At 43.4% G+C, this 13,036-nt stretch overlaps 1 protein-coding gene across 1 annotated transcript in view; it reads left to right on the top strand.

Annotated features, from left to right (window-relative positions):
• The first annotated feature begins 476 nt into the window (after positions 1-476).
• LOC143370282 (uncharacterized) overlaps positions 477-13,036 on the top strand; it is a 61,254-nt gene continuing 48,694 nt past the window's right edge. The window contains exon 1 of the mRNA XM_076815208.1: positions 477-912. Coding sequence (XP_076671323.1) covers positions 849-912 — 64 coding nt within the window. The 5' untranslated portion in view covers positions 477-848. The remainder of the gene's footprint in view (positions 913-13,036) is intronic.

Here is a 13,036-nt window from a genome sequence, read left to right on the forward strand (position 1 = left end):
ATTCGAAAATCCAGAATAAATGGTTATCATATTTTACCTGTCGTCCATCGAACACATTAAGATTCGCCGAACTTGGCCCGCGCCGATGTCCCAGCATTCCACGCGACGCGCCCCGTGTCAGGGGGGATCAGTGACGTCTGCGTTGCAACGCGCATCACCGGGCGTGCCTGTATTTCGCCCGAATCCGCTAATTACCTTGTCACCATTGTCCATTGACAATGAAACCCTGTTCATAATTAAATTCCATTCGTAAGGCGGGTGGGCGGGGTGGACACCGTCGGTTGTTCCGCGAAGGCGTTCAATTAATGATGTAGCTCGTCGCTTCGACGAAACCGCCCGTAATGATGCCGGCGCCAAGGCGCGCAGTTCGGGGCAAAACAGCGGCAGCGTTAACAGAGAAAACGTGGAAGGTGCAGCGAAAGAGAAAGAAGCAGTCTCTCGCGGTGCCCCACCAAACAAGTCCGGTGGCGTGAGCGTGTCGCGCTTGCGCGTTTGGCGCACGCCTTTAAAGCATCGTGCCGCCAAAACGCATTCCCCCGAGTCAGTCGTGCACAGCCGGTCGCGTAGTACGTGTCGTACTGTTATCGAACGAGAACGTCCGACTGGTTCGTGTGAGTTTAGAACTTTTGCTCGTCGTGCAGACTAACGCGCGTGTGACGCGACAGATCGCTTTCCAGATCTCCATTTCCGCGGAGACACCCAATCACCTTTGCGTTTCGACGAACGTTTTCCCGCCCGCCAAGCGGCCGATTGCTTCTGCAGTGCTTGAACCGAACTTGCCGTGCATTTGGCACTGCGCCTCGCCTAGTGAGGAGAATCTGTGACAGATTCACCGAGGACTTCTAGAAATGAGAAATATGGTGGAGAAACAGCTGTCCTGGCTTGCCCTGCTCGTCGCCGCGTTCTATTCTCGTGAGTAATTTTACGCTTACTTTTATTGGTATCCTCGTGTACGTTGAGGTCAATGTTTCCCGTGCGAGCTCGGGCAGGTTGAGCATAGTATATTCTAATGGAGAAGTCTGACGTGAATGGAAGAAGGGCTGGATTCGTCGAAGCGTATGATTTCGCCAGCAGAAGACTCGCGCGACTGGAATGGTTTTTAGAGGTTAGAAGGTTGAAACTCGTCGATCGAAATGCTAGACGAACGTTCGATGCAGCATCGGTGCTCTATGTTTAGCTATTTTCGCTCTATTCCTGGCGTGTTTAGCGCGGACGATTTTAATAGCCCGAGCATCGGATCTTGGTAGATACTGCGCCTTCGTGAATCTGTAAGTCTGTTTACGTTCTTCTCAGCGGCGTGTCTCGATGACTAACGATTAACTGACCTACACAGTGGTTCGCCCGTCCTTGTTTTCATTCAATCAGACACATCCCGAGCGCGCGCGGGCGCGTTCTGCTCGTTACGCTCGTAAACAATCCAATTTAGGCGTTTCGACATCGGATTGTTATCTGGTACGTCAATGATCACTATTTGCGTATGGAGTATTATCTCTTCGTTACTGCATCCCTGTTCGTAACATCGCGGCTCAAAACATCGCGTCGATGGAAATAACAAGACGCTGGTCGTAGATGACGTCCCGAGATCATTGTTGTGGCTTCCCTCGCGTTTAATAGGCCAGTCGAAGGGAGCAGGGTGCACAGTTACAGTGAATCGTAATCGTTGCACATGCCATATGCTGCGACGTGCAGTCGCAACAAGCGCCGCAGCTGGTTTACAGCGTTCTCGTGTGATCGAAGTGATGCTGGATAAAAAAAATTCAATTTCATAACGGGGAGAACGCGTGTCCTCGTCGTTAGATCGGGCGGAGGCAATTAGTCGTCGTGAAATTCTAGAATGGTCGTTGGTGGGGGAACGAGAGGCGTGCGATCGGTAGATTTTCTCGCGGTTGCGATACTAAAATAGCGCGACGCTTACCACGTGGGTGAGTCTCTCCGTTACATCGTACGAGATGACGTCGCAGCCGCTGATTGGCCGACCGGATGGGCGTGCGCCTGGCCTTACCTCGGGCAGCGAATAGCGATGGGACGAATCCTCCGATGCTTCGTAACGTTCGAACAATTTCGTCGTTAAACGGTTTCCCCGGGACATGATGCAAGAAATGATTTCACTTTAACGTGTTTCACTGAAAAACATTAATTGTGTAGTTTGTTGCGGAAAAGATGGGAAAATTTATCTGGAACTGGAGACCCGAAAATAGTGATCGTTAGTCGATTTATCTGATCAGTGCGATGTAATTTTTTCGCGTTCATGGTAGAAATTATATTTCTTCTTTTTTAATTAGTTCCTCATATTTTAGAATTAAAATAACTGGTTCCTCCGACAATTTGGGAAAGTTATATTAGGTCGCATTTTGCGATGTCCTTTATCATCCTTTTTGTTAACTATTCCATGATGGGAAATATAATTCGTGTACTGTCGAAGTGAAATTTAAGAAAGTACATAAAATGCGTTGTATCCTATTTGTACACTACTTCCTGCAGTTTAGTTTTCCCGTCATTAAAGTGACGCTTGGTTTTTGGGTGGCCTTTCAAGAACAGTTAATTGAAAAATGTTAGGACACTTGAGATTACGTAATGCGTGCATTGATTCACAGATAACTGTATTATTCAATTAAGCACATATCTTAAATAGCATCACAGATATTTCAAAAGATTATATTCGTCGCACCACACAGTATATCACATGATACATACCGGTTTTCTTTACTTTCAAATCTGTACTATATGTAGACTGCAGCAGAAAAAGTTTGAAAATAATATAAATTAAAATAGAAACATTTATCCGTCTCTGAACATAAAGGTGAATGACCTCGTTATCTGCCATAGGAGAAGCTGATCATTGAAAACTATGTATATTTAACGATGTATAAAAATCCTTGTAGTGTGGCACGGAGTTTTCACAATGTTGATCTTTCATTCTTCAATTAAATCGATTTCCAAGCCTGATGAATTGATAAATAGGTAGACTACATTTGACTGTAACATTTTAACGTTCCGCTCTATATATTTACATGTAACTTTTAATAGAAACGTAGAGTAAGTAGCGCATAAAGAGTCCACCTTCGGTAAATTAATAATATGACAACTATCTGCCGCTAGAAGAATATCTCTTCAATATACAAGTAACTTTTTCTTCTTAACTAACGTTCCATTCGAATTACAATAAAAAAAAATAAACAGACCACCTCTGAAACCCACCCCCAATTCCTATTGTCCTATCCATCAGTTACCATAATCTTAAGTTTTAAAAATTTCCCCACCCTTGTGAACCGCACATTAAAATCACTCCCGCCTTGCACCCCATACCCCGCACCCCCTCTTATTCAATTGCGATCCACAGAATTTCACAAAAATTAGCCCCGCAGGACATAAACTCCACTTTACGCCAATAGCCTTCAGTGCCATTTGCCTCGAGTTAATGGGGATCGCCCATTACGGGCTAAGAAAGATAAATTGGATCGCGAAAGGTTAACTGCAGCGACTTGCCCCGGCGGGTCTCGGTTCCGTCACTATTGGCGACGAGTACGCGAACGAAATAGCGCGTCAAGGATATCTCGAATCCGCGCAGAGGATGGGTCACATTCACGCCACGAAAACATCTTCGAGCTCTTTCCCTCTGCGCCGGCCGTTCTCCGGAGCGGCGCGGGGAGCCGGTTTCTTGCGGCGCATTCCACCGAGCTTAAGTTCTCCTTTCGTAACCAGCCGCGTAGGTACGCGCGCGCCTGCGCGCCACAGCCAAGGCAGACGGACGTCCGGTCACCACCGTTGCTATTTCTCCTTCCGCGGGGACGTTTGGTGGAACTCAAGGCAGGCCTCCTGCGATCCTCAGACTCGTTTCGCTTCCCAGAGAAACCTGCTTTACCATCACCTCGTTGAATTGTCCCTCTCGACGATGGGAAGTTCCATTTCAGCGGTTGCTCAATACATACGTATCCCTTAACCTCCCATTGGCAAATATTTGCGGCGGCCACGTTTAGTGGCTCTTGGAGTTGATCACCTTCCGTGACACTCGCTGGCGTGGATTTTCAATTCTGGCTTGTAAAGGACAGGAAGTGTATATCCGATTTCAGGCTGGTTTGTGGGGGATTTCGTGTTTCGGTAAATGCGTCACTGCCGATTGACTAATCTTCTGAAATTCGCGTTTGAGATTTCGGAATATGGGAGTCGAACGTTTAGAACCGGTCATACAGATCGCAATATTAAATTATCGGCGAACTTCGAGTGGCAAAATAGACTCGGTCGGTATTTGCGAATTTGTAAGGATTTTTACGTTGGTCCAATAATTTATTCGTTCGCGTGGTATTTTGGGATTACTTAGACTGTCGCGACAGGCTAAAATAACTCGAGAATTATTTGAACTCGCCGTAATTAGAGGGAGCGAAAATAGTTGCTTTTGAAAATTTCACTACTGCGAGGGACAACATTATGTGAAAGATTAAGCATAGTTTACTCGTTTCACGAGCTTGACCGCGAGTCATTTAGCTCTTAATTGGCGGGACACGCTTTTCAAAGGAGCGGAGCCAATGTATGTCTTAAAAAGGTTTCCTGGAAAGCTGCGCGCAGTCGCTTTTAACCACGGTCTACCATAGAGTGAACTCTTGAGGCGAAGGGGTGCCGTTAACCCTTTCAAAGGTATTGGAACTGCGAGACTACGTACACCATCCAGCAGGGGTGAGAAATAGGGCCATCTGTTACATAAAAAAGTTTCCTGGAACCTTATTACAAATGTACTATCTTCGACTTACCCCTTTTCGCTTTTTACGCCCCTATCGCAACCCCTCAGGTCCATCGTCTCGAGGGGCTCTCTTCGCTCGCGATAAATTACCAAATTACAGCCGTCTGTCCTAACCAGTTGGCTTCGAGGAACGGCGAAAGAAAACTATATCAGGAAGCGGGTGAAATGTTGCTGGAAGGCGTAGCCAGGATTCCTTTGGCCGGGCAAGGATAAAGCAACGTGCGCTAAATTTAATCACGCTGAGAGGGTTCCCCGGCAAACCGTTCATTAGGGAAGGATATTAGGGTAGGTCAGCGCACCGAATGAGCCTTCCCCGTCTCGTCTGACAACTGCTTCACCCCTAGGACCCGGAGCTCCGTCAACCGTGGGAACTTTAGGCTCCCAATTACACATGTTTATAACTAACCGCGCTGCGAGCTGCCGTCTATGTACCTTATCCGTAGAAATTGTTCGCCCAGCGAGCCGGGCAATATTTATTTCCTTCCCGCCCCCCTCAGTCAAGCAGCCGTTGCTTTTGTTTACGTTCGACTGGTTCACAATCAACGAGCGCAGCGAGAATTCCCCAGCGAATATGGAAAACAATAAAGTCGGGGAATGCCTCGGCATTCGACCTTCTGATTTCGAGCGGTGCCTGTTTGTATCGCTGATTCTACTGGCTCCCCATTTCCTTCAGATCTGGGAGGATCGATCAGAAATTTCGATTCCTCCGGCTCCCAGCGGTCCTGCGGTATGCTGGGTCTGCTTTTAGAAGGTTACTCAATTTGACATTCTACCGAGTGGAAGCGATCGAGCACTTTATTCTTCGAGTACCTAAGCTGAATATTTGCGAAATTCTAGCTGCGGGGTATCCTGCGTAGGTGAAATTTTCTACCCAATCCACGCGACTAAAGGCGTCCGTAGTCGAAGGTAGCGGGATACAGTGCTTCAGCTTCGCTATATTTTTCTCGAAATTAGGAAAACTTTCAAATCGGTCTTACCAAGAAAGTAGCAGCTTAACTCGTTGCAAACGTTGTAGGATTGTTCAAAGCTACTTTCAATACCTTCCATACCATATCGGCGTGAAAACACGCCGGCGCCAAAGTGTTAAAAAAATGAGAACACGGCTGGAGTATACAGCGCCGTAAGAGGGTTACTTTAACCCTAGGGTTGAAGCTACATGTTCGGGGCAGTTAATGACGATCGTGTCCCTCGTTTAATATCGGCGAAGTTCCGTCGCGGGTTGTGAATTGTTCGTCGGTTTTTGCGGAAGGTCGCCTGGTACAGAGCCACTGTGTTTTACTATCAGTTACCTAGAATGAACCCCAGCCAGGTATTCCACCGGAACATAGGGCTTATAATTAACTCGGGAGTTTACGCGCAACGTGATCGTTTCGATGGGAAATCGCGCGGCTAGGAAAGTTTTGGCACGCGAAAACCAGGGTCGTCCGTTGGCACGGGCGTGCATCTGCTTCGTCGTGATACCGTTGACAGGTGCCAAGAATGACGAGGAGACTCGATTCGATGTCGGTCATTTTTACTTATGAGGGACTAACGAATTATACGTAGGTACTTTTTACCAGGATCATGATGCCCGTGCAATTATTTCGTGGCTCCTCGATGCGCTAAGGCGAATTTACGCGGTTCACTTTGGTGGAATAATGCGGTTGATATGATAAGGGGCTAATGGTGCAATCTTCAATTATGAATTCTAAAGTTAAAGAACCCGAAATGGGGTAATTTTAAAGTTGTGGATTCTAACACAGGGTAACTCTAAATAGTAAACCACAAAATAAGGCAGTCTTTATTAGTGAATTTCAAAATAAGGGAACTCTAGATAAAGAACTCTCGAATTGGGCTACTCTGAGTAGTAATCTCTGAAACAAGGCTATTCTAAATAGTAACATCTCAAATAGGGCAATTCTAACAATAAGTAGTGAGTAGGGCGGAGCGATTCTATGTAGGCGAAAATTTAAATTTGAATTTTCAGTTGGCATGGGTGCGGGATAGTTGTCTTTTGAGTAACCAAGCGCAACTGTAAAATTTTTTTGGAAAAATATTCATGTCTGCAGGTTCCTTTTTCTCCTAAAAATGATCATATAATCATACTATATAGACGAAAGTTTAAATTCGAATTTTCAGTTGGCCTGGGTGCAGGATACTTGTCTTTTGATTAACCAAACGCAACTGTAAAAAAAAATTGGAAAAACATTGGTGTCTGCAGGTTCCCTTTTCTCCTAAAAATGATTATATGATTATATGATTATGTGATCATTTTTAGGAGAAAAAGGAACCTGCAGACATGAATATTATTAAAAAAAAAATTTACAGTTGTGTTTCGTTAATCAAAAGACAACTATCCCGCACCCAAGCCAACTAAAAATTCAAATTTAAATTTTCCGCTCGGCTCTAATAGAGCGAGCCCTAAAAGTGGGTAACTTCAAATACTAACCCCTAAAATCTCGCGTCTCCAAATACTCACTTCTAAAAAGGTCTCGTATTAAATTCTCGGAAAACACGTTGCCACATCAGAAATTAAACAAAATACTCCGACGACGATGGAAAAGTGCGCCTTTCTTTCACACAGAATCACCTATCGAAGGGTGGATTCGATACTACCGGTACACGCGTCCGCGGCAACGAACGCCAGAGGGTTGGCGTTTCCAACTTTTTCCGGAACGCGACTGCGGAACAGATCCATCACATCGCTCGGTGGGCACGGCGCAATTTGGTCAATGAAAAGGTCATCTCTCCTGTCTGGTTCGCGCGTTATCACCATCATTACCGGGTTATCATTAAACCCATGCAAGCGCGATTCGAAGTATATTCAGCTGACGCGCGGGACGCTGTCACCATACGATGACAGCGTTGTCGTCGCCGTTTTGTCTACTATGCCGAAGATAATGGACGTCCCTTGCACGCCGGACGTTGCCGGTGACCTGGTAAACCAGACGTTCATGGTCAACTTTACAGTGTTTGATTAATGTGGCCGTCGATTACAAATACATTGAATGGTTCACACCGCGATGATTTTTCTGTCTATTTTCGTTTCCCCTGCAAATTGTACAATTTTTTCACTTTGTACTTTTTCCATCTAATTCCAACATTCTGTCAGTTTCTTTATTTTTGTTTTATTTCTTTTATCTACGGCGATCATTCAAAGACGGAAGCAGCTACTTAGATGTGTGGATTTCTTGCAGCAAACTTTTCGAGTCGTTCGCCGTGCCTTTTATACATTCAACAAACGCGAAAGCTTTTGGGATATTTGTTAAAAAGCTCGAGCGACGTAATCCGCTCGCTCGGAGTCCATTAAGCGAATGTCGTGCAATAATTTACAGTGGAACAAAAAATCTGGCAGCTAAATCGCGACGGATTTTTTCATGTCGTCGAAATGGAATTTTTAATAAGCAATTTACTATGACGATAAAAAAAAGTGGCTCGCATGTTGCGATAAATAATGAATCGACGGGTAACGAGTCCATTAATTAAAATGGGTCAGGTAGAAAGTTCGCGGTTCAATCCATGTAGTTTTGGCGAATTTGTTTCGCAATCTGGAATTATGCATGGTCCTATAGACGACTGAATTCCTCGTCCAGTGACGTTACAGTTGTTTTCAACGAAGAACTCTGATGAACACACTTCTGTTCCACAGTTCCCGTCGCGATAATGAATAACAGACGCATTTTCCTGTAATTGTGCACGTTGACGTTTCAGGCTGCAGAATTCCATTAATGTACACGTCATTATCAACCGTTTCGTACGTACGATTCGATGCGCAACGATTCCATTTTCGCATTGTTTTATCTGCATTAACGCGACGTTAATTCTCCCCGTCATACTTCCAGCTATGCTTTATCGAGCTTTGTTTTTAATTCGCCCACGCGCCTGATAAGTGAACCACCCTCGAGTTTGACGACTGGCTGGGACCCCGCGCTATTTTTTAAACAGCTCCGCCGCGCGATGGTCCAGCAAGTTTATGAACGTCCGTCGCTGTTTATGGTTCGCAATTTCCGCGGATGGTCTAATTTTCTTTCGGCGAACACAGCGGCCGTGTTGCCGTCCGAGTGAATTGTTTACGTGCATCGCTCGATCTTTCGTTGAAACGACTAATTAAAAGGGTGAATAAACCGTTTGCGAACTGCAACGGTATTGTATCTGCGTAATAATTACCTCCATTCCTTTCACCGTCTACCCTCCTTTTGTTCCGTCGAAGGCATTGTGTCCTTTTATGCGGAGGGTGTCGAGTGACAGGGCCATAAAACATAACCAAAATTATTATGTAGGGTTTGCGTAGATTGTGTCTTAATTAAGTCACACGCCATTTAACGCATATTCGGACTCGATTCTGTGGCCCACCGTTCACGAGACTCTCTTTAACTAGTTATCTAATTTGCAAGGGATTTAGACTCCTTTGAGTGTTATACCTTCGGAGGCTTGCATAGTCGACGGCAATTTAGTACAGGTATTGAAAAAAATCGGGGTGCTATTGGGACCACCTGAACTGTATTTCTGGAAAGTGTCAGATTTTTTGGAATTTTTGGTCCCGAAATAGTAGTAGATTGAACTGAGAAAGTGCAGTGGGTTTTAAGCTTCGAAAGCCGGAGGCAGAGTCCACTTGGACCCGACCGGAACTGATGTTACTTATTATTAAGTATCATCGCTTTAAGGGGTTATACCTAGTCAGGCGGCCGAAAAGAGGCGAGTATTTGTGAATTTTTTTTGAAGAAGCGGAAGCGTATATTTTTACAAAACTGTTTGCGCTTAAAAGAGCAACATTTAAAGAACACTTGGTAATTTTTTCGTAGAAAAATATTTACGTTTATAATAAAGTTCTTTAAATGTTGCTGTTTTAAGCGCAGAAAGCTTCGTAAAAATATACGCTTCCGCTTCTTCAAAAAAAATTCACAAATATTCGCCTCTTTTCGATCGCCTGACTAGATATAACCCCTTAAGAGAATAAGAATTTTAGGTCGTGAAATCAAAATGTAAGATGAACAGAGTGCTGCGTAGATGCGGGTGATTATATATTTAAGTATCTACAAGTCTATAATTCCTGAAACGTGCGAAGCACTTCCACGACACGAGGGAAAGGGTTTCCCCACGAGCAGTATTTGAATTAGGGTCTCCATGCTGCGAATTCAATGCAATTAAGTAGTTAATTTGGTACACTAGAATTAGCGGACTGCCATGAATGGCCGAATGAAGCACTGACCATACTCGACGAAACATTCTAATGTAATTACTCATCTCTGACGAGTGCCTAATCTCTGACGAGTGATTCATCTCTGGCGAGCGTTCGTAGTCATAATTGCACGATGAATATCGGAGGAAAAATTAAAATTTCCATCGCACCTGTTGTCATCTATGTAGTCACAGTTTTTTCCCTGTAATTGTTGAAACTTTCAAGCCGTGGGAACGTTGCGCGCCTGTCCTCGCGAAGTCTCGCAAAGCGGCGTTTGGAGGGTCAGTCTGCAACACGCTGCGACCCCAGGCGGACCATTACGATGTCATTAACAGATTTCATTAACCTAATGCACTTTCGTGCCCTCATCGACGGTGTTGTTCGACTAGTAATCGTGCATGCATGAGATATTCGCCCACCAACCACGTAGGCGTGTTATTGTCACGCCGTTGACACATATCGTCGAGGTCACGTAAAAGTGAAACGGTGTTGTGGTTCAGATTATTATTGTTTCCCTCGATGATTCCTTTGAAAAAAAAGCTTTCAAACAAGTAGAGCTATTTCTATAATTTATAACAGGGCATGCGAAATTCTGATCAGAGCTGCTCTAATAGAATAATGACGATTGTACATTATTGGGACATTTGTACACACATGTGCGTTGGATTCGAATAAAAATTTACACGCAACAGTTATCGAGCATGCTTGTTCCTTGTTCACGGATAAAAGGGTTCGCAGCACTCGGGGGGCATTCTCCCGGCAAAGCTGACGAGGCCCCATACGTAACACGAGATTACGCGTATCTCGGACAGTCGTCTGCGTTTAGTCTACTCCGTTGGAGTGATAACGGACAGTGAATCCCGCGTGAAAGATTTCAAAGGCCTTTGATACGTTTCCACAGCGCGCTATCGCGTCTGTGGGGGCCTGCAAATTACCTAATCGACGTACGTCTTATTTTTCTGCCATGCACTTACCCTTTACGTCTGACGAATGCTAATTAGTCGTTATCGCGGCGTTTATGATGCAGATAGAAATTGATTTAAGGGCAGCTTAAATCAGGAAGACGTGCATAATTACGTGCGATTCAACAGCTTTAGAATCTTTAACGCGATTACTCGATATGCAAATACATTTTTCATTTAACAGCCAAGATAGATATATATAAAACGTGAAAATATAACAGTAACAGATTTTGCCACAAAAAAGAAATGGATTCGTTGACGCTACATTAGACGCACGTATCTCGGACAGTCGTCTGCGTTTAGTCTACTCCGTTGGAGTGATAACGGACAGTGAATCCCGCGTGAAAGATTTCAAAGGCCTTTGATACGTTTCCACAGCGCGCTATCGCGTCTGTGGGGGCCTGCAAATTACCTAATCGACGTACGTCTTATTTTTCTGCCATGCACTTACCCTTTACGTCTGACGAATGCTAATTAGTCGTTATCGCGGCGTTTATGATGCAGATAGAAATTGATTTAAGGGCAGCTTAAATCAGGAAGACGTGCATAATTACGTGCGATTCAACAGCTTTAGAATCTTTAACGCGATTACTCGATATGCAAATACATTTTTCATTCAACAGCCAAGATAGATATATATAAAACGTGAAAATATAACAGTAACAGATTTTGCCACAAAAAAGAAATGGATTCGTTGACGCTACATTAGACGCATTGTGCTATTTAAAAATAAATTTTAAAACCAATAAGTAATGTTTCGCTTTGTAAAAATTTTGTATTAAATAAATAAATTTACCAATTATATTTAATATCTATTTTTCATTTACATTTAGTTAAAGTTTTCTTGCGTTTTTGATATATATTGTCAACATTATTCCAAAAATATAATTTTTGCGATATTTTTTTCAATTTCTCGAGAATTCTCAAGAAATATGATCTCATTTCTAATTTCTCGAGAAACAAAAAATATCGAGAAATCAGGAACACTAGACACGGGTAATAAGCTTATCTCTGAGGGTAAATGGTACAATTATTGTATTAAGTCCTTTTTGTTGGCTTATCGGAGTGACTGTAATCACGTAATATATACTAGTGTTTTTGATATGGTTACGCGTATTCTGTGCTGGATTCAAAAATTGTATAATTGTTTGGGTTATTGACTGGTAAGTTATTGATAATTTTCAAGGGCTTTGAATAGTTTTTAGTGAATTTTCTGCTAGAAGAAAATTTGAAATAGAAGGTGTGCTTTCGATAGAAGATAACCCAGATCTGGTTACCAAATGAATGCAACAGGAACGCATAGAACTCCACGGGCACCAAGATTTTATCCATCAGAGATTCATATTTATGTAATTACTCGTATCGATTGTAGCTCGAGTTAACAATGTTATCGACGCTCCGCGCGATCCAGTAGTAGATCAGCCGGTGGAATCCATCGTAATAAGATTTCATTAATTTAATGAAGCCCCTCGTTGCCTGTCTTACAAACAAGCGCGCGGTGCGCTCGTTTGCGAATCACGTTACGCCCTGCGATGTATGTATAGCAATTATACCGCCAAACTTTCCGACCGAGTTAACAATTCAAATGAAAAATAAAACTGGAGATTTGCAAACAACCCATTCAGATGCACATTACCAGTTTCGCGTTATAATCCTGCAGTACTCGGGTTTCCTGTCGAAATACTCCTTTTACAATTAGCGGAATGAAGAGGAGACCTAATGTACAGTAATTAAATTTACACGGCTAACAATATCAGGTACTTTTTATAAAATATAATATCTCGAACTTCGGATTTGAAGCGAGCACTTGGTATCTTTCATCATTTCACTGATTGTATTATATTACACGTTCGAGATTTCGAAATTTGACAAAGTCAAGCGCCCATTTGTATTTATTGAGTTAAACGTTGAACAGATGCTTTAAACGATTTTATTCAGCTTCGATGCTCTGTTTGGTTGTACGTATGTTTGTATGTTTGTTAGTTCAAATCTGGAAACTCAATTTTAACCCATTTCCAACTAGCCACTAAGACTTGAAACTTTGCAGGCGAACGTGGTTTGGATGACAATACAAAATTATGAAAAAACCCGGAGCGGTTTAAAAAATTGCCCAGTCTTCAATAAATACATGTAACACATAACCACGAATCCAAACAACTTGAAATCAGCCTATAACCACAA

This window comes from Andrena cerasifolii, chromosome 1 (genome assembly GCF_050908995.1).
Source record: "Andrena cerasifolii isolate SP2316 chromosome 1, iyAndCera1_principal, whole genome shotgun sequence".
NCBI classification, from domain to species: Eukaryota; Metazoa; Arthropoda; class Insecta; order Hymenoptera; family Andrenidae; genus Andrena; species Andrena cerasifolii.